This window comes from Streptopelia decaocto (assembly GCF_964273445.1).
Source record: "Streptopelia decaocto genome assembly, chromosome: 18".
NCBI lineage: Eukaryota > Metazoa > Chordata > Aves > Columbiformes > Columbidae > Streptopelia > Streptopelia decaocto.
In genome coordinates this window covers 5,457,070-5,477,908 of record NC_138673.1, presented here as the reverse complement: position 1 = coordinate 5,477,908, position 20,839 = coordinate 5,457,070, and the positions used below count along the sequence as shown (strand labels likewise).

The 20,839-nt window shown below is 50.6% G+C and overlaps 2 protein-coding genes across 2 annotated transcripts; one reads left to right on the top strand and one right to left on the bottom strand.

Moving 5' to 3' along the window:
• Nucleotides 1-234: 234 nt before the first annotated feature.
• RAD51D (RAD51 paralog D) lies at nt 235-6,783 on the bottom strand. The gene is made up of 10 exons (XM_082068307.1): nt 6,371-6,783; nt 5,593-5,654; nt 5,317-5,435; nt 4,475-4,556; nt 4,233-4,367; nt 3,695-3,790; nt 3,417-3,507; nt 2,514-2,584; nt 1,544-1,711; nt 235-839 (listed from the first exon to the last, which is right to left on the bottom strand). Exons 1-10 carry the CDS (start codon nt 6,450-6,452, stop codon nt 756-758), a joined length of 990 nt encoding a protein of 329 aa, XP_081924433.1. The 5' UTR covers nt 6,453-6,783; the 3' UTR covers nt 235-755.
• A 3,058-nt stretch (nt 6,784-9,841) lies between these two features.
• On the top strand, nt 9,842-20,838 carry UNC45B (unc-45 myosin chaperone B). The gene is made up of 21 exons (XM_082068466.1): nt 9,842-9,920; nt 10,026-10,099; nt 10,237-10,406; nt 10,853-10,889; nt 11,207-11,382; nt 11,928-12,017; nt 12,500-12,667; nt 13,209-13,377; nt 13,649-13,819; nt 14,619-14,790; nt 15,109-15,409; nt 15,807-15,901; nt 16,564-16,705; nt 17,147-17,287; nt 17,448-17,575; nt 18,015-18,081; nt 18,429-18,542; nt 18,625-18,740; nt 19,083-19,200; nt 19,321-19,476; nt 20,022-20,838. The coding sequence occupies exons 3-21, from the start codon at nt 10,245-10,247 to the stop codon at nt 20,286-20,288; spliced, it is 2,790 nt and encodes a 929-aa protein (XP_081924592.1). The 5' UTR covers nt 9,842-9,920; nt 10,026-10,099; nt 10,237-10,244; the 3' UTR covers nt 20,289-20,838.
• The last annotated feature ends 1 nt before the right edge of the window (nt 20,839 follows it).

Sequence of the window (20,839 nt, the reverse complement as noted above, 5' to 3'; positions counted from 1 at the left end):
CCTCAGGCAGAGAGACAAAATAGAACAGCTTGGGTTGGAATTTGTGCAGACCTGTTCTTTACTCACAGCTTCATAACAAGCTGAATTTTCTGCTTTAAGGATGAGCCACATCAGCATAGGTCTCCAGCAGACAGGAGAACCATCATCCTCCTCCCCCCAGCCTGTGAACCCTGAGGCCAAACCTCCCCCTTCCCAACCTTGAGCATCCCAGAAATGCAAGTAAATACACAACTTTAAAATACATTTATTTTTACTGAAAAACTGTTTAATGGTACAGCTCTGGCATGTTCCCCTCCATGTTCTAGCTCTCAACAACCACAGCACTGTGCAACATCTTTTTCTTACATTTCTGAACCAAGATGACAGTGGGCTGCCCAAGGATGCTCAGAGCTCCGGGATCAGATGGCAGCAAGTTATGGGGGGAACAAAACCATCATGAGGAGTCATGAGTTTGTGCAGGGACCTGCCAGCTGGTCCCAAGCCAACCCCTTGGGACAGGGCTGGCTCTGCTGGTTGAAGACAAGCCTGCAGCAGAGGAGAGGACCCAGTTGTGCTGCTCACACAGTCCAGCCACCACAGGCAGCATCTGCTGAAGCAAGGAGATCTCCAGGGAACCCCACGCTCATTTTCTCCCCAGCACAGAAAAAGAGCTCCATGTTGGTCCTGCAGGACTCAGACAGTCTGGAAAACCTTCAGTGCCCTTGCCTGCTTTTTTGCAGCTCTCTTGGACCTTGACTTTTTTTTTTCCACTCACATCAGAGCCCCTGTGTGGGTGTTGCTGGGCTCGGCTCCTGCGCTTCACAGCTTCCAATATCCAGCTCCACCTGTATCCCTGTCGGCTGCAAGGAGAAACAGGAGCTTAACCTCACACTACTGGCATTTTACAGGTAAACCTGCACATGGCTCTGTTTCCTGCCCCAGAGCCAAAAATCCCCAGTTACATCCCCTTAAGGATTTCTTTCTGCCAGTGCCCTCATTCTAACTGGGTCTGCTGAACATAGATACAAATAGAGAATACAATTTAGTAAAGAACATCTTGCTCCTAGATATCCCCAGACACGCTGTCATTTAGCACATCCAGGACGTTTTGCTGCCCAGCACACCCTCACATCCAGACCCATTTGGATGAGGATCCAGAGCAGGTTTGGAGCTGGGAGGCTCAGGCAGCGCAGCCCCGTACATCAGCAGGATTCAAACCAAAGTCACCTCTGCAGGTGTCAGAGCCAGCTCAGCAGGATCCTCACTGCTCACATGCCATCAGGACAGCGAGACACATTTGAGGAATGAGGTGACCTGGATTGGAAGTGGTGCCACCCATTTAACCTGCCTACAAATATGATCTTGGGCTGTTGGGAGCAGAACGGATGCTCTTCCACAGCACACAACCAGGCTGCGTTTGCTCCTCTCCCACTGCCACGGGTCACCGGGCAAGGCCTGATCCTGCCCTACCCGCAGAAAGAGTCTCCTCCCTCTGCCCCAAAGCCAGGTCCACATCACATAGCTGCTCCTCCATTACCAGAGGGACAGGTCTGGGGAGTCTCACCTGCCGGGGTGACTTTGCCAAGGAAGCAACACGCTGTGTGGTGACTTTCTCCCAAGTGGCTTCCTTGCTCTCCAGCAGCACCCTGGTGCTGGGTACGAAACTCCAGGAGCGGCCGAGGGCTGGCTTCAGCAGACCAGTGCTGCTGTCCCTCGTCACCTGGTTAGTCACCTGCAGCACAAACAGGCTTATCAGCACCCAGGAAAAACAGTGCCAGCTGTAATAAAACCCTGGAGATCAACAGAAGATAATGGCCAATCTGCCATGTCTGTAAAGCCTTTTCTTCTCCTTCCTAGCACAGCCATACCATCCCCTCTGAACACAGCCCACTGTCCCAGGTACATGCTCAGGCAGGAGCTCACTGGTATCTGCAAGCTGCAGTGACTCCTGGTGCTGAAGTCACCTGCAAAGATTAACTTGGAGCTTCCAAGCATCCTTCCAGGCACCCTGTCCTTGTCACCTTATCACTAATCAGAGCAAGGGCAGGACTGTCTTGATGCCTTCCAGTGCCAGGTTCAACAGACCATCATTTTCTGTTGTGGTTTTCCCAATTCAAACCCATTAATTGTGGTCACAGCAACCTGTTTGCGTGCACTGAAGCAAACACAATTGGCCAACAGAGCTGGCCAACAAGACCCCAGCTCCTCCAAGGTAACTAAGCAAGAGATCACATAAGTAAGCTGGCCAGCTCCTTAAACGGTGTTATATCAAAAATAAATAGAAACAACCTTTTAATCTGTCTGTACTTAACTCTGCCTTGCTCTATCAAGTGAATGCCTTGTTGGCTGAGGACAGCAATAAGAACAGGGAGCAGATCAGCCCTGTTCTTGCTACACACTTGCTGGAACAAGAAATCCCTGGGCAGAGCCACACTGGGGAGCAAAAGCCTCTTGCTCCTGCTCCAGCTGAGTGGGGATCCCCTTTCCTAGGGCTCCAGAACCTCCTCAGGGCTCCTCACCACAGCAACACTCACCACAACAGCAAGGCTGAACTCCCTGGCCAGTGTCTTCAGCTCCTTGGCCAGCTGCATCATGATGGCCAAGCCTGGAAGAGGACAAAGCACTGGGTGGCAGCCCCCAAAATGCACCTTGGAGGCAGGTGACGCCTGGATTTGCACGAGCACTAGAATTAGTGCCAGCGCTGGTGTTCACAGGCACCTTGAACCCATTTCCATCACCAGCACCCCAGGGTACCTGTGGCACTTGCACACTTCAGGGCACCTCAGCTGAATGGACGGAGCATGGACAGACCAATCCCCAAACTGTCCCACCCTCTCCCTTCCCACCTCAGAAGCCCTGAGGCCAAAAAACCTACAAAAGACCAGGAGCTCCAGAAAAAGCTGGTCAGGTCAATTTAGCAGGTACAGGATCCCTCTTCTCCAGCTCACAGCTTCACTTCCTACAGCCCATGGATGTGAGGGGACCTGCTGCAATAGCCCTGGCAACCACCCAGGTGTGCCAGACCCTTTGGAAGGTGTTTGAGGGGCCTCCTTGGCACCTCAGCCAGCAGAAAGCCCTTCACTCCTGATTTATGGTCCTTTCCTCAAGGGAGCTTTGCAAACTGTGCCAGCAACCATGATGTATCTGTGACACTGTAAGGAGAGTTTTTAACATGGGCAAACAGTTCAGTGCCTCCTCTGTCCCCTGGCTGCGTTTCAGACCACCAGCACAAGCTTGCACAGCCACAGCCAGCCTGAACGTTTGCGATAGCACTCCAAACAGACTTGCCATTTATCCACTTGCAAAGGAAAACCTGGGAGCAGCTCCACCCACACCCGTCCTGCCCCAGCTCCAGCCACAGCACATATGGGAGGAAGATGCTCTCCAGGACAAACAGAGGTCTGCAACCCCATTGCACGTACTAACTAGCAGCTCACCCTCCGACTGCTTGCCGCCCAGCAGCGGGTAAATCACAGCAGAGACCGAGTCGATCACCACAACCTTGAGAGGTCCCATGGAGCTCACGACCTGAAAGGATGAGGTGCTGTGTGCAACATCGAGTAACAAATCCAGCAGTTTTGCGAGATCATGAGCAGCACAGAGGCTCAAATATCTCCAGGACAGGGTCACCCGGTGTCATTCATCAGGCACGCAAGTTCTGCTGCCTTTCTTACAGCTCTGGGGAAGGGAAAGGGTCCTGGAGCCTCACTCCTACCTGCTGGGACAGGCGATCCCGCAGGTCCTGCAAGGCACTCAGCATCTCATAGATGTCAAAGGCACGGACCACCTGGATCCGCTGCAGGGCCTCCAGCTGTGGCACAAAGTGGCATCAGCAACAGCCTCATCCCCTCCAGGACCCACCATATTCTTCCTGCCCAGCTGCTCCCAGCTCTGTGCATTTATACCAAGCCATGGAGACCCTGACCCTTATCTCTTCCACATTTGCCTCCAGCCCATGAGCACTGTTGTCCCCAGTGCACTGATGGAAGCAGCAATGCAGATCAAGCTCAGTGAGCAAAAGCTACAAAGAGCTACAGGAAGCCCTCCCCTCCTCCCCAGGAAAAAACCCGAAGTACAGCATCTGTCCCTGATCAGAGCACCCACCCAGACACAGGAGGAAGAGTTTGGACCCAAAAAAGCCTCTGGGGACAAAGGCAGAGCTGGACAGAAAAAAAGCATCTCTGGGCGTTGTCTGCAGGCAAGAGCCAGGGCAGTTTTAGTGGAGAAGCAGGAGCAGCTCCAGGTGAACTTGCCTGCTCTTCCTCATCCTCTGCCCGGGCCCGAAGCATCTGGTAGAGACGGGAGGCGGTGAACCCACCCGTGGAGTCAAGGAACAGGACATGCTGCTTGAGACCGAGGGACACGCTGGCCGCAATGCCCAGGCACACCTAGAGAGGCAGAGACCAGGATCAGCCAGCCCCCCCATGTCCCTCTGCTCCACGTGCCTGAAGACACCTTCACATGCCTGTCCTGTCCGCTCCTCCATCCCGCTCACCTGCGTCTTCCCGCTGCCCGGTGCTCCCATGAGCTCTGTCACTTCCCCCGTGTACAGCCCGGAGTCCAGCAGCCTGTCCAGGCTACAGGTTGAATACAAGGTGGGATCATCAACACATCTTCAGGCAGAATGGCAGGGGCATTGGGAAGCAGCAGTCCCCAGAGTCCCCTTCCCAAATGCAGACATGTGCCTCGGGCTCTGCTCCTTCCCTCCCACCCCTAAGCTCTCTCCACATTGTGGGAAACGGCAAATCTGCAATGTGGGGGACACGAGGACAGTCCCAAGCTGGAGAAGAGCTGTGGTCCTGGAAGCAAGGTTTGAATACCCAGCATTTCTCTGCATAGTCACTGTAAGAACCCAGTGAGGAGACAGGGGACAAGAAGAAGGACATGCAATAGGGTAACTCATTTCTATGCTTGAACTAGACAGTTTTACCTATCATCACTCAACAGTCCTTCCAGATCCATAACCCTCCTCTTTGGAGCCCTCAAGACAAATGCTGAAGGCAGCGTGCTGTCTAGTCTAGACGTAAGACATACAACCACATCCCAAAAGTGTGCAGGCTCTTGCAAGGACAATGGCAATGTCGCTCCCTCAAGGGACACAGACCAGCTGGCTTTTCAACCACAGAACATGAAGAATAATCGTATTTTGCTCAAAAAAGGCAGAGTCAGGCTGTGGCTGGAAGTTTTTAAAACAGCTTCTGGGGATGGTTTGGTCACCATTGAGCCTGCTCATGGCATCACCACATTGAAACTCAAAGCCTACACTGGGCAACCATGGCCTTTTGCAGCAAGCCTAGCCCTGGACAGACCTGCTGGCTTGCCAGGTGATGTACCGACCTTGGGCTCCCAGTGGGCAGGATGGCCGTGGAGCTCTTGAGCTCCTCGTAGAGGTCTGCTCCATTGGCAGGGAAGGCAGAGAACTGGGCCAGGAGCACACGTCTCACTGCAACCAGCGCCTGGTGGGCAGAGAGATGTCTGGAAACAGGACTGAGGATGTCCAGGGCCAACAACGTCTGCTGCAGAAGGCCCTCCCAGATAAGCCCATCCAACCTGTGAGCTGAACAGCTCTGAGCCCCCTGGTTAACACTGCAGGACTTGGGAATCACCCTTTACCTTGTAAGACAGGGAACACTTCTGGGCAACATCCTCCATGTCTGAGGACACAAAGTCCACCACTGCAAATAACATGAGGGACAAGAAGTTGGAAGCCAAACCCATGGCTCCAGCACCCAATGGATCCCACAGACTTCATTTAACAAGAACAAAATAGTGTTTTTCTCAGCTCTAATCCAGTTTCTCAGAGCAAGTAAAAAACCCAACTGAAGTCTTTTTCTTCTCCTCTAAGAGCAGGGGGTGCCCAGGGTGTAGTGTGCCAGAAGCCAGGGCATTTTTCAGAGGAAAAAATGCACAAACCCTCCCAAAATGCCTTATAAAAAGTGATGGTCCCTCAAGGAGCCTCCACTGACATCCCTACCATGTCCTAACACTTCCCTGCTCCCATGGAGAAGTCCCGACTCATTGAATCCTCCCGGAGGACCCAGAAGACATCCAGCAAGGAGGACACAAGAGAAACACTGCACCAAACCACCCTTCCAGGGCACAGGGACTGGAGCTGCAGCCCCCCCAGCTCCTGCAGTCAATGTCCAGCGTGCCCATGGCAGTCAATCCGTGCCCACCTTCCTTTTCTCTATCAGGCTCTAACAAAACTCCCATCTGCAGCTTCTGAGCCATGAGCCAAAGCCACAGAGACTGGAGATGGTTTCCAGGGGCTGCCCCGCAGCCCAGACCTGCCCAGGCAGGCAAACGGGTCCTGCACAGAAGAGTGCGGTGCCACCTCAAACGTGCAGGGAATGATGTTCCCCAACCCAAGACGCCACTGCCGCTCCGTTACCTGTCCTGATGCCATTCGCCCTGAGAAGCTGGATCATGTCTTCGGTGAGCCCAGGGCAGAGCCCAGCCCGCAGGACCACCATGTCCCCGGCCAGCCCAGGATGCCAGCAGAGGACAGGAGACCTGCAGAGGAGATAGGAGAGTGGATTGGGCACTATCCTGATGTGGATCGTGCCTGTCCCCAGAGCTACACACAGTGGAGAGACACTATCCAGGCTGTGTCTGGGACGGGTGGTCTCATCAAGTGTTTAGTCCCCTTTTAGTGCCAAACAGCCCCAAATCCTGCAGCCAGGCCCAAGCAGGCTGATATGGGGACACTGCCGTGGGGACATTGCCTGGGCGAGCGCATCCCCATCCCAGCTGCCTCCAGCAGAGCCCTCGGGGCAGGGACACCCTTGTGCCCACAGAAAGCCCCACACCGAGTTTCCCACGCCATCCCCCCCACCCTGCCCTCCTTTTGCACCCCAATGCACCTCGGGCTCCCCAGGCACCCCAAGCCGGGTTGCCCCGAGTCTCTGTCCCCGTCCCCTTTCCTGCTTCCTGCAGGGAGCGGAAGAGCCGGGCAGGGCTCACGTTTGCTCGAATTTGCTCGTATTTGCACCCCCATCTAGCGGCTGCACAGCCGGCCCCACAGCGAGCCCCTGTGCAAGGGCCAGCCCCCGGCCCCCAGGGGGTGCTGCACAGGGTGCCGTGTCCCCGCAAAGCAAACGGGTCCCTGGGTGGACGCGCTGCAGCCCCCGCCTGCAAACCCCTCTCTGGAGCTCCTCCTACAACCAGCAACGAGAAACCTCTGCAGCTGCTGCCACCCAAAGGTGCTGCTGGAAACGCACGGAGCAAATAGACGCTTTCAGCTGGCAGCACAGCCCTGAACCGGCACAGCCACCAGGAGAGCACCGGAGCCTGCTTGGGAGCTGCAGCAAAACTGGAACAAAAGAACCAAAAATAGGAGCTTCCCCCCTCTACTTATAGCAACTCCCCCCACCAAGCCTTTAAGTGACCATTAGCACAGGTGCCAGCAATGCCGCGGCTCCCACGCTCTATAAATACCAGAACTACAGGCTGGTTTTGCTGCTGGGTGGTGCTGCTGGGAAGAATCAAGTAAGCTAGTTTAAAAATTGAGACAGATTGAAGGCAGAGGGGAGGCTCCTTCAGTCTTTTCTTACAGACCTCTGTGTGTTAGTTAATAGGGATTGTTTCACTTTTAAAAGCACGGTTTGTGTTTACAGCTGGACTTTCTGCTGCTGGTGTGGCTGAGTGCTTGCTGAGAGAGCAGCTGATGTGAGCAGGACAAAACCTTTAACTTCTGCAGTTTTGTTTTTTTTTTTCAGAGATAAGCCTGAACATGGTGCTAACGCTTTAATGGCCCCAAACTTGCATTAGGAGTTTGAGAGCATCTGTAAAAGAAGTGGTATGCAGCCTTACCCCAAGGAGAAGGTCTCTGATGCTGTGTTAGAGAACAGCTCAAGCCCCAGGTGGTGAGCACAGCTGTCTCTGTATCGTTGCTGTTGCTCTAGAGAGGCTGCAGCTCGTCCTGGGACTTTCTGGAAGGTGGCTTCACCATGGACTATCCCAGCTCTCTTCAGGGTCCTGCACTAGAAGGTGGCTTGGAGGTGAGGTGGGATGGGATCCTAGGGCTGGGGGTGTCTAGACTCATCAGCCAATGCTTGTCGGGCTTACGGGGTGGAAAATGAAGATTTTGGGGGGGGGGGGTTGCTGCCCTGTAGGCAGGGAGAGCTCTGACCCCAAAAGGGGCTTGGTGCAGGGGAAGCCCAGGGGCTGTTCCCCTACTGGGACTTGAATTTCCCTAGGAAAAGCATTGGTGGCTGTTGTTGTGTGGTCTTTCTTTTATATTTTTTTTCCTCCTTTCTCAGATGGTGCCTCAAGAGGGCCCCCTGCGCTTGCTGCTGAGCCTGCCTGCCCTGCCAGCCTCCCAAGGCAGGGGCTGCCGCAGGGCACATCAACGCAGCTGCTCCAGCTGCAGGGAGGCACAGGGGTAAGGTAACGCCAGGGACTAGGTACCCCCATCCTGGGCAGCCGGTCTTCTTCCCTGTCAGAACGGTGTGATCACCAGTACCGAGCCCCAAAAACACAGACTGAGGGCATCTCAGGTCACTCTTAGCTCTGTCTTGAACGTGAGCATCATCAAACACAACTTTCTTTTGTAACTTAGTTTACTTGAAGTGCCTGCTGTGATTCTGCTTGTGAAGATGAAGCCTTTATTCTGGATGACTTGAGAAAGGCTGTACTATATACACCATGAGCATTGAAATGGAGCAAGCTGACCCTTCCCCTGTACCTAAAGCAATGTTGGAAGGGGTGTCTGGCATGTTACTCCATGTGAGTCCTAGAAAAGCCACTGTACTGAGTCTATCCAAGGCAGAGGTGGTCTCTTACACCCTTCACAGATGTGGTTCTTGTGCCTTGGACCTGTCCCTGAACAGCTGAAGGTGTTTGAACTTCCTGCAACTGCTCTGCAGGTCATGTGCTGTGAAGGGACTTCCAAATCGCTTTGTAATCACCTTCTGCCTGGATACCAGCAGCAAGTAGCACTATCAGTGCTGGCAAAATAAAATAGGAGGGCAGTCTTGTGCCAATTCTTGCTGCATAAGCTCAACAAGCCACACACAGATCATGGGTATTAAAGAAAACTGACTTTCTCTTGGCAGCGTCTCAGTGTGGAAGTGCATTGTCTGCTATAGCTCAGCTCTCTGGAATAAGCCTGATTGGGATAATTGGGCTGATACTGGTCAGCTCCTTCTCCCCTGGATCGTTTCCCCATCCCTGCTGCCAGTTCCCCCATTTAATTTTTGGCTGGGCTGCTTGTGGGTCCACTCAGGATGGCAAGGCCTGTGTTTTGAGAGAGAGAAGTCACAAAGTAGAATTCCTGATGGTGATCCCTGGGAAACAAGAGGGTTTGAAAGGCTCAGCTCTTTTGGTGCTCAGTGCTGCTCTGTGTACCAGTGTCATTCTGAGACACTCATCACAGCAGTGGGCCAGTACACTCCAGTGTTAGGGGAGGTGGCAGGGCTGGCATGGGTGGGATTTTCAGTGGGGTGGGCTCCAAAAAGCCCTTCAAGGAGCAGGAGGCTGGGTCTGAGTTGTCTGTTTGTCCCAGGGTGTTCTGGAAGGTGCTGGGTGCTGCTGCAGCTGCTGGCGTGGGGCCCCTTGTCAGAAGCTCAGCTGTCTCATGTTTCCCAAAATAGAAAGGGAAAAGGGTCTGAGCACTGCGACGGGGGTCAGCCATCCCAGCCATGGGCTTTTTTTGGCATGAAATGCCCCGTTCCCACTCCCCACACCCCGTGCAGCTCTGTGGGCAGAGGGAAGCTGGGATTTGCCCCGGTGGGTGGGAGAGGGTCCCATGTCACTGCAGGGAGGTGCTGCCCCTTGTATGCAGGTCCCCCTGAGCTGGGCTGCCTGTGGGGACCCTGGCTCACCGCCCTCCCCAGCCACTATATAGCACATGAGGGGACAAGGAGGGGACAGGCTGCAGTGACAGGTGACGCTGACAGGCAGCAGGAGCTGCCAGGTCCTGCCCAAACTTGGAGTGGGAGGTAAGCTTTTTTTCCTGAGCCACACAGACCCTCCATGCTGCTGGCAAACTTCTTTAATTCTTTGGTTTTCATTGTTTTTCTTACCTTTATTAATTGACTCTTAAGGATCTACAGCCGTGGGAAACGCTTCTGAGAAGCCACAGCAATTTAGGTCTTCATTCTCCAAATTCCTCAGCCTGGTAAGCTGCACTTATTAATGTGTGTGTTAATTATATGTCAGTCTCGTGGTGAAGCTTAGCTTGGGGGAGTAGGCGGATGACCCTGGTGACACAGGCAGCTGAAAATGGGACACAAATTGATACTTTTTTCCTTAAAGGTCTCCAGATGGAGGATCCCATCCAGCTGAAAGAGGAGGGCAATAAATATTTTCAGGCCAGCAACTATGAGAAAGCCGTTCAAAGCTACAGTCAGGCCATAAAGCTCAACAAGGACAAGGCGCTGCAGGCAGTGCTGTACCGCAACAGGGCAGCGTGTTACCTCAAAAAGGTGAGAAAAGCTCCTGGTTTGCTCAGACATTGATTGAGGGGAGAACAGCAGGGAGGCAGCCAAGGGTGGACAGTGAGGTTTGTCTATTTATTAAATATGGTGTTTGCAAACTGGTCTGAAATTATTTGTTCTGGGCTTGTCCTGGGGCTGTAAATCTCCCTCTCTGCTTCAATCTTGGTGGGGCTGAGCACACCCGTTGGGGTCAGAGGTGGTTCCATTTTGAAACCAAAGCTTTTGACAGGCTGTTGTTGCCTCAGCCCCATCACAGACCTCCTCCTTTGCCCCCATCACTGGTTGAAAGGTACCTCAGCCCTATCTTTCCTTCTGGTTTCACTGGAGTGTTCTGTTAGTGAGTGGGAACAGAGAGGCCTCAGCGTGCATCAGCAATGGGGACGTGCCCTGCTAATCCCAAGCTAACAAATCACTCTTCCCCTCTGGTTTAACAGGAGGAATACGCCAAGGCGGCCTCAGATGCATCTAGAGGTAGGGAAGGGGCTGTTTGAGGAAAGAACTGTGTTGTTGGGTATGTTTGCTCCAGCTTGCTCTTGCATTTGCTTTTGGGGCACTCTGGTCTTATTCCACAACTTCCACTAACACCTAAGTGCTGAGGCCACAAGGGAATTAATGGATAAAGTACAAAAGAAGATGCACCAGTGCAATTGATGCTGACCAGGTACCAATTCACTCAGAATATTAACAACTATGTCTCAAGGAGCTGTAGTCACTGTAAAGCAAATCACAGTTCACACAGAGGATTTTCGAGAAGCAAACCGATGCCTGGTGTTTTGGATTTTTCCCAGCTATTGACATCAACGCTTCGGATATCAAGGCCTTGTACCGGCGCAGCCAAGCTCTGGAAAAATTGGGGAAATTGGACCAAGCATTCAAAGATGCTCAGAAATGTGCCACCATTGAACCCCGCAACAAAAACTTCCAGGAGACCCTGAGGAGACTGGGGGCCAACATCCAGGAGAAGGTAAGTGCCGGGGGAGCTGTCCCAGGTGCACAGAGCAGGAGTGGGAACTCTGTGCTCTGGGTTGTGCTGATGGATTGTTGGTCGTATTGGAAACTTGTAACAATGTAGGGGGAAAAATAGGCTTCATTAACTGGAAGTTCACACTTAAATCTGATTGAATGGTTAAACTGGAAAGTGTGGCAGCTCACTACTGAGGCTGGCCTGGTCCTGAATGTCTTTGTAAGGTCCTTGCAAGGAGCTGGACCAGCCGTGGACTGAGTCTGGCCATTGCCACATTGTCTTAGTTACCTTTGTGGGGGTGCTGTGAGGAAGTTCCTGCAACTTTACATACCATGAGGTCTCAGCGATGGGTTAGGCTTGGCTCTGCCCTTGCCTACGAGTCTGAGGTGGGTAATTGATGCTGATCATTGAGAAGTAATGCCCGTTTTGTTATTCACCTTTGATCGTCTCTGGCTTGAGGGTGTGTGATATCCTTGAAGTGGTAAAGGAAAACTGCTCCTTCATTTTTCTCCCTCTGATGCTCCACACACTCTCTGTTGGCACAGCTGCGCATTCAGTTCTCCACGGACTCGAGGGTGCAGAAGATGTTTGAAATCCTGCTGGATGAGAACAGTGAGAAAGAAAAGCGAGAAAAGGTGAGAACTCTCCTGGACTTGACAAAGTTGCTGGTTAATGTCAGAGGCTGCCCCAAGGAGCAGAAATCTCTGTTCCTTTCCCCACCTCTCCCGGATGGAGGATGAGGTGAGGAGCTGGGGAGAGAGAGACAACTGAGCGGAGAAATGCCCCAAAAAGGCATCACCCTTGTGCTGTGGGAAGCTGGAGCAACCTCCCAAAATACCAAAGGTGGGATCAGACTGGGTGTCTGCTTGTGCCCATCTCTACCACCTTCCCCATGTTTCCCTCCAAGCAGTGAACCACTTTTCTGGAGCAGAGCAAAACCAACCTGCAGATGCACCTGGAGAAACTCCCTGGTGGAGTCACAGCTGGTCCAGTGCGCCCATCAGGAGATGGTCACCCCACAGCTCCCACCGGGACACCCCAGAGCTGCATGGAGGTGTTTTGGGGGCTGCTGGCAGGGATGTGTTGCTGAGCCCTGATTTTTCTGTCTCCCACCCAGGCTGCCAACAACCTCATCGTCCTGGGGCGGGAAGAAGCTGGTGCCGAGAGGATTTTCCAGAACAATGGGGTCAGTTTGCTGCTGCAGCTGATAGAAACCAAAAATCCTGAGCTGATTCTGGCAGCTGTGCGGACACTTTCAGGGATGTGCACAGGACATAAGGCTCGGGTAGGTAATGGGGTGCTTGGGACCTTCACTGATACTGCCTTGAACCAGGGTGAGTGGAAAGTTGCAATAGTTTGTGAGCAGCAGGAAAAAAATACCTTACTTGTAATATCTTACTCAACACCAAGACAGTTTTTATATAGTCTAAACCAGCTCATAAGCAGCCCTGTCTGTGTCTTGTGGTTGGAAACAGTAGATGGACACATGCAAAATGCGTATGCATGTCAATGTGATGGTGCAAAGGACTGGAGGCAACTACAATACAATGGCTTTTTGGACCAAACAGGTTCTGTGTTAACAATCTCTTCCAAATCCAGCTGTGCTCATCAAAATGTCCTCATCGGAAGCAGTCTGCATCACCGGCAATTCTACATTTTAGGGGTTTTATCAGTGAATATAAGGATGAAAAGCAAAACTGACTTGGGATTCACCCAGGCAAATCCTTTTGTTGCACAAGTTGAGCCTGACCTTTCTGAAGCACATAGGAGGGAAAGGCTCGTGCCCTTGGCTAATGACCATGCTGCTCTCTCCTTTCTGGGACCAGGCCACCGCCATCCTCCACTACCTGGGCATTGACAACATTTGCATGTGGATGTCGGTAGACAATGAAGAAATCTCACTGGCTGTCTGCAACCTGCTGCAGACCATCACTGACTGCTTGCTGGGCCAGGGGAAGGAGGAGCAGCATGGGAAGGAGGAGGCCGTGGTGCTGGGTAAGGGCGAAAAACCTGGTGGTGCTTCAGTCTTGCTGGAGGAGATGTGGGGTGAGCAGGGAGGGCTGGGATGTCCCCTTATTCCTTCAAAGCGGGGGCTTTACCCTCCAGCTGCCCAGAATCACGACCTGCACACAGCCCTTATCCTTGTGGTGCTAATTTGAATACCCAAGTTCCAGCCATGTGATGGCTTTGAATGGTTTTCACTGGGTTCACCAGGTTTCCAAGGTAATTTCTTGTAACTGGCTGCTACTGCCTTGCTTCTGTGTAGACAGTAAAAAAGACTTGAAGATGATCACAATGCGTTTGCTGGATATGCTGGTCAGTAAGAACGTATCTGGGCAGGGACGAGACCGAGCTCTCAACCTCCTCAACAAGAATATACCGAGAAAGGACCTGAAAGACCATGACAACAGCAGGACCACCTTTGTCATCGACAATGGTGAGTCCTTCCCCTCATCCTTGTCCTGGTTTGGGAGATGTGGGGCTGTGTATTCTTGCCTGAATACCTGTAGAATTGATCCTCTCTATCAAATGAACCCCCTCTGGCTTTTTTTGGTGCACGTAATCCTGCAGCAAAGTTGAAATTGTCTACTGCTGCTAAGTCTAAGAGGAAAAAAAAACTGTATGAGAGCAAGAACTTTTTGGTTTCTAAAGGACTGACAACTTTTATGGTTAGTTTATTCCAATGTATTTGATATAGTAAGGAGGATTTGACTTAAACAGGATGAGCTTGCTGGATCCTTAAACTGGTCACTTATAAAAACTGGAAGGTGATGAGGAATTTTTGTGGGGTGCATTTTTATATTAATTCCAATGCACATATGTTACATTTTGGTGGAAGTTTATTTAATAACACTTTAGCAAAAGGAGGGTTAAGACAACCAGAATCACTTGAAAGTCACTGACTCAGTCAAATCTTCCACTCTTGGAGGTCAGTAGGTTTCATGCCTCCTGACAAAAATAACTCATCCAGCCAGGAACAAAACCCACAGTTTCGTTTATCTGCTCTGAGAGCTGTTTAAAAGCCTGATGCCACAAACCTGTCATCTCAACAGCAGAAGCTCCTCCCCAGTAAATATCTGAGTGCCTTTTTTGTTTAAGGCTTATGTGATACAGCTGCAAAGTAATTGAAAACTGCCCAATCTGGTTATTTCACTGCAAGAAACCAGCAAATAGTATCTTGAGTTTTTGTACAGCCCCTCTCTCCTCTAACAGTGGTATCTCTCCATTGTTTCTAGGCTTAAAAAAGATACTGAAAGTGGTAGGGCAGATTCCGGAGATGCCTGACTGCCTGCCACTGACAGAGAACACCCAGCTGACGGCCTCCATCCTCCTAAATAAACTGTACGATGACCTACGCTGCGACCCGGAGCGTGACAACTACCGGGTGATCTGCGAGGAGTACATCAAGTGAGTCAGGGCTGGCCCTGGGAGGTCTTAAGGATGAGATGAGGCACTTCAAATCCAGTTAGATTGCCAAATTGAGGCCCTGGGAGATAATTATTTGCTTGAGATCCTGCTGGATCCTTCAGCTGTGGTCCTCAGATTCTCACATGGTAACTCCTACCTGCTGGATCACGTGAATTTACATGAATTTTGGCTCAGCTGTGTCCCAAATATCTATATATTTCAGCTCCTGATCTGAGGGGGGACGGTCCCTGCTCAAGGGATTAATATGAACTGTAAGCAACTGCTGCTCCATGTGCTGACTCTGTATATCCCTTGCAGGAGCAAGGTTGACCCCCAGGACATGGATAAGACGCTCCATGCCATCCAGATGGTGTCTGGAGTTCTGCAAGGGCCCTTTGACTTGGGCAACAAGTTGCTTAGCATGAAGGGAGTCATGGAGATGATGGTTGCCCTGTGCGGGTCTGAGAGGGAGATTGACCAGCTGGTGGCTGTGGAAGCTCTCATCCACGCCTCCACCAAGCTGAGCCGGGCCACCTTCATAATCTCCAATGGGGTGACGCTCCTGAAGGAGATCTATAAGAAGACCAAGAATGAGAAGATCAAAATCCGAGCGCTGGTGGTAAGGACGGCAGCCCCTGCTTCTAACACCTGCAACACTCACCAGCTTAAACCCTGGACCTGAGAATGGGGACAGGTCCTGGGAACATGTTGGGTTCCCTCACCTCAGATGGGGAATGGTTTATGGTGCTTCCCCCTGCAAGGAAGGGCGAGGTGGCAGACTGGGAGAACATGTGGATTATTGGGAACTTGGATGTCAAAACTGGTTAATCCTCCATTAAAGACACCCAATAAGAGCACAAAACCTCACTTTGCTGTGCTACAAGATGAATGATCTATGGGGTATCAGGATGCTTCCTCTTTGTTAGATCTGACCTCAAATTTTAGATATGGGATTAGGCTGTGATAAGTGAGTTAATGAACCTTTCTCACTGGTGTATCCTCTTCATCCCCCTCAGGGTCTCTGCAAGCTGGGCTCAGCAGGAGGTACAGATTATGCACTGCGGCAGTTTGCTGAGGGGTCCACTGAGAAGCTAGCCAAGCAGTGCCGAAAGTGAGTGATTTTATTCTTTTTCCTTCTGTTGTTCCATACTTTGGGGGAAGGAGCATGTTATATTTTGCAGAGATCCTGCCCACATGTTGCCTTAATTTACTGTTGCAGCCTGACAGCTGATAGTGCCCCCAGGGCCCATTGCACTGGGACCTGGAGCTCTTCTGTGCCTCAAGCAACTATGTGTTCCTCCTGCCTATATCCACACAAGCCTTTTCCCCTCACTCACTTCCCATGTGAGACACCAGACACGGTCCCTCCCTTTTTGTCAGAATGGCACAGCCTGATCACTGTCGTCTAGAATATGCACAAGTATCTTCTGAAGGTGAATTTACCAGGTAGACAAGCCAAGGAGGTGGGAAGTGACTGAATGGGTGATCATCGCTGCTGGAACCAGATAACAGGGCATCCCATGTTTCGCATGATGGTGAAGGCAAAGCAGTGCTGGGTAGCTGTGCTGCCCTTTCCTTGCAGCATTTAGATCCCTCAAGCCAGGTCATGGGAAGATCATGTTTCAGGAGAAGCACCCACAGTCTTTAGGAGGTGCAGCAGAACCTCAGGACATGTTTGGGCCTGAAACGGTCTCAATATGTGTTTTCCTCCTTCTCCCAGATGAATTAGTCCTTGGCTCCTGAGATAAAAACGAAGGTTTTTCTCTCTTCCAGATGGCTGTGCAACACCAGCATTGATGCCCGCACCAGGAAATGGGCTGTGGAAGGGCTGGCATACCTAACCCTCGATGCAGATGTGAAAGATGACTTTGTGGAAGATGAGCCAGCCCTGCAAGCTATGTTTGAATTGGCCAAGGTCTGTCTCCTTACCCTGTTTCCTCGTTCCTCTGGTAGCATCAAGTTCTCCCAGCTCTCCAGCCCAACGCTGTCCTCCCAAGCAGGAGGAGCTGTGACCCCAACCTGTCACCTCTAGTTTAGCAAAACTGCAGTTTTGCCTGTTTCATGGGGGCACCTCAAGGTTATCATCCTGCTCTTCTCCCCAGGCTGAGGAAGACTCATCTTTACTGTCAGCAACTGCATGAAAACCAAAAGCCTCAAGGTGTTGACAGCACCTGATAATGTCAAACAGCGTGTTTGGCCATAAAAACTTTTGGTTTTCCTTGTCGTGGGCTATAAAGCTTGGGATAAGCCTAAGAACACTTCAGCTAGTGCAAACCACCATGATGGCAGTCCAAAGGGACCTGTTTTCCTGCTGTGTCCTCCTCACCCTCACATAATCCTTTATTTTTCTGTGCAGACAAGTGACAAGACTATCTTGTATTCCGTGGCTTCTGCGCTGGTGAACTGTACCAACAGTTATGACACCAAGGAGCTGGTCCCAGAGCTGGTGCAACTGGCAAAATTCTCCAAGCAGCATGTGCCAGAGGAGCATCCAAAGGTAGGTTGCATCTGAAGATTTTCTTTGGTGCATCCAGTGTCACAGAGCTCAGGTCTCTGTCTCCGAGCCTGAAGTTGCTTTGCTCTCTCACCAGGCTTGACTTTAGTTGGCAGGATGGTGGCTGTTCAGAGACTAATCCCTTTCCAATGTCCCTCCTCAGGACAAGAAGGATTTTGTGGTGAAGCGTGTGAAGCGATTGCTGAAAGCTGGTGTTGTCTCTGCCTTGGCCTGCATGGTGAAGGCAGACAGTGCCATCCTGACGGACCAGAGCAAGGAGCTCATCGCCAGGTGCCTTCATTGCTGTCATGGGAGCTGGGAGTACTGGCCAACTCATGTGCCACTGAGATGGAGACCTGGGCTGGCTCCTTGCTTTGTGGGGTGGTGCATATGGGGGAGGGATGAAAGGGAGGTGGAGAAAAGATTTAAAATCAAAGTTTTACTTAAGCAGTGTCATAAAAATCCACATTCTGACCTTGAAGCTGGCTTGCTAGGATGCAATTTGATCTTTTATTCCCCTGCACTGGTTTCATTTGGAACAGAGTTCCTGGAAACTTTTTACTGTGCTGTTCATTGCTTCCTCCCAAAGTGCTGTGGCCACTGCATTAAACATCTGGAATTTACCCAATGGATCTGGCACCCCTGCAAAGCCTCAGCTCTGTTCCATGAGGGACGTGGGTGGTTGCCTTCCCGTGGGGCTGTTCCTCTAAGCAATGCTGTGTTTCTGCAGGGTGTTTCTTGCCTTGTGTGAAGACCCCAAGGACCGCGGGACCATTGTCGCTCAAGGTGGTGGAAAGGTGATTAATTTTGCGTTTGCAGCCCAACCTGACGTGCAGTTGATGTCTGTTGGGAGCCTGCAATGTGGCAGGAAAGTATGAGACATTTTGGTAGCCCCTGGGGTCCAGACTGACACCCCAGGCCTGTCTCTGCAAGTCTCCAAAGAAGCAATCTTGAGACAACTGTATGTGATCTACAAGCTCTGGTGTGATGCCTATTTGAGAACAAAAGAAAAATATCTCTGTGGGCTACAGACCCATTTGTTCAACAGACACATCTTTAGGATATTTGTAACCTATTTTACTATATTTACGCCATCATTTAAATCTTGTCAAGGGACATTGAATGCTTTGCTGTGTGTCACTAGGCCCTGATACCTCTGGCTGTGGAAGGCACAGATGTTGGCAAGATAAAGGCTTCTCATGCTCTGGCAAAAATTGCTGCTATCTCCAATCCAGACATGGCATTCCCAGGGGAGAGGGTAAGCTTAAAAATATTTGATAATTCCTTTAACAAATGAAAGTTGCTGAGAGCTGAAAAAGCAATGACATGTCTCTTTTTAGGTGTATGAGGTGGTGAGGCCACTTGTCAGCCTGCTGAACACTGAGAGAGATGGTCTCCAGAATTACGAGGCTCTGTTAGGTCTCACTAACTTTGCAGGAAGAAGTGATAAACTTAGGTGAGTTTAACTGCTTTTTGACCTTATTTCTTCCCCAGAAGTGAATGTGAAATTCAGTTCAATGCTTTTCTTGTAGGACTATGAAGACTGGTCAGTTTGAGCTACCTCTGGTAGAACTAAAAGATTAATAAGATAGCTGGGAAGAGGAGAGTAGCACGTTTTCCTCTAGAAAGAGGAAAGATGTGAACCTAATCTGCATTAAATACAGAATAAACCACATGTCATGAGCCCAGTGCTGTGGACACTGATTTGTTTCAAGGTCTCCCCTATTTACAGTTAATATTTTATAAGTTGGTTATTTCTTGTCTCATGATGTATTTTATTTGACTGTGTTTCACACAGGATGAAGATAGTCAAAGAGAAGGCCCTGCCAGATATTGAAAACTACATGTTTGAGAATCACGACCAACTTCGACAGGCAGCCACAGAGTGCATGTGCAACCTGGCAATCAACAAGGAGGTAACTCCTGGGGCATCTCGGAGTTGACTGCGTGCGCTAGTTTATGAGCCCATGCGATGAGGCATTCCTAAATGTGTTATCTCTGGATATCATGGTTTGTTTTTTGGGGTCTTTTTTTAGGTTCAAGAGCGGTTTGTGGCTGATGGCAACGACCGGCTGAAGTTGGTGGTGCTACTGTGTGGTGAGGATGATGAGAAAGTCCAGGTTGCGGCGGCAGGAGCCCTGGCCATGCTCACAGCAGCACAAAAGAAGCTCTGCTCGAAGATGACTGAAGTGGTAAGACCATAAACCTGATAAATGGTTTAAAACCATAAACCGAACACCAGTCAGCAGTGTAGACATAGCCTTGAAGGGACCTGGCTTGGTCATTAAAATGTCTCTAAAAAGAGAGGTGTAGTCCACCAGTTTGATAGTCGGAAACTTAGCGGTGAAGCGGAGACCTGGGTGTGCATGCTTCTAGTTCATCTCTGCACAAAGTAAACCCATCTGCCTTAAATGAGACTTCATCTCAGAGCTGAAACATTTTCATATAGCTATTCCTCAAGCTAAGGTCAGGATGCCAACTGTCAGGCATGGTTGGGAATGTAGAACATTATTCCACATGAAAGTGCCATGAAAGCTTCTGACTTTAGTGTCAAGAAAAATTGGTTTCAAAAGTTTGGAGTCAGGTTTCCTTAGTTAAAAAATCAAATACCCTTACCTGACATGAGTATTGAAGAGGTGAGTCTGTGATTCCTTCTGCTGAGAAATACCTTGTCAAACTTTTCTTGGTTGAGGTATTATTCAGATCAATACTGATGATCTCTCTCTCTCCCTTGAAGACCACCCAGTGGCTTGAGATCCTGCAGAGGCTCTGCTTGCATGAGAACGTGGAAATACAGCACCGAGGGCTGGTCATTGCTTTCAACTTGATCAGCTCTGACAAAGAACTGGCCAAGAAGCTGGTGGAGACAGAGCTCCTGGAGATCCTGACGTACGTTGGCAAGCAAGAAGATGACCCCAAGAAGCAGCACATCATTAATGTAGCACGTGATTGCCTCACAAGGTGCATGGATTATGGGCTGATCAAACCTCTCTCTCAGGCGTGAGGAGATGAAAGTACCAAAAAAGGCTGAGTGAGGGGGAAAAAGCTATTGAGAAATGTGCATAAGTGAGAGCCATGAGGAGAATCTAGTGCCATTGTCAAGGCATGGAACAGTTTGTGGGCAAATGTGGAGGATCAGAAACTGTATGAGCAGAAGGAGTGGGATTTGTCTGGGGAATTTGGGAAGCGTCCATCTGATTAATTCCCAGATGGTATAAATCCTTTCTGTGCCCCCATTCAGCTGATGATGAAAGCTTCAAGGCCCAGCTGTAAAGGGGATGGTTGTGATGGAAATGTGCCAGGGCTGCAGGAAGGAAACTCAACTGAGCTGAGATTTGTTCTGTGACAATCTACAGCTCCTTGGTACTTCAGGTATTTCTAGCAATGGTGGAACAGGGAGGGTTAAATGCCTCCTATCCTGTAGACAGAAAATAAGTTGGGTTTTCGCTGTGTGCTTTTTTTTTTGGTCATTTATGGTATTTTTTAAACAACCTTAAGTGATGTGCTAAAGTGTGTGGATGGCAGGTGAACTCTTAATAAATTCACTGCTTTGTT

Bases quoted from the DNA above. Each gene is read 5' to 3' on its own strand.
- UNC45B (XM_082068466.1), top strand. From the start codon at position 10,245: ATGGAGGATCCCATCCAGCTGAAAGAGGAGGGCAATAAATATTTTCAG. The intron at 17,576-18,014 runs GTGCCTTCATTG...GTGTTTCTGCAG, and splicing joins AGCAAGGAGCTCATCGCCAG to GGTGTTTCTTGCCTTGTGTG. The intron at 18,543-18,624 runs GTAAGCTTAAAA...GTCTCTTTTTAG, and splicing joins TGGCATTCCCAGGGGAGAGG to GTGTATGAGGTGGTGAGGCC.
- RAD51D (XM_082068307.1), bottom strand. From the start codon at position 6,452: ATGGTGGTCCTGCGGGCTGGGCTCTGCCCTGGGCTCACCGAAGACATG. The intron at 5,655-6,370 runs GTAACGGAGCGG...TGTTATTTGCAG, and splicing joins GGCGAATGGCATCAGGACAG to TGGTGGACTTTGTGTCCTCA. The intron at 3,791-4,232 runs GCAAGTTCACCT...TTTGTGCCACAG, and splicing joins CAGAGGATGAGGAAGAGCAG to CTGGAGGCCCTGCAGCGGAT.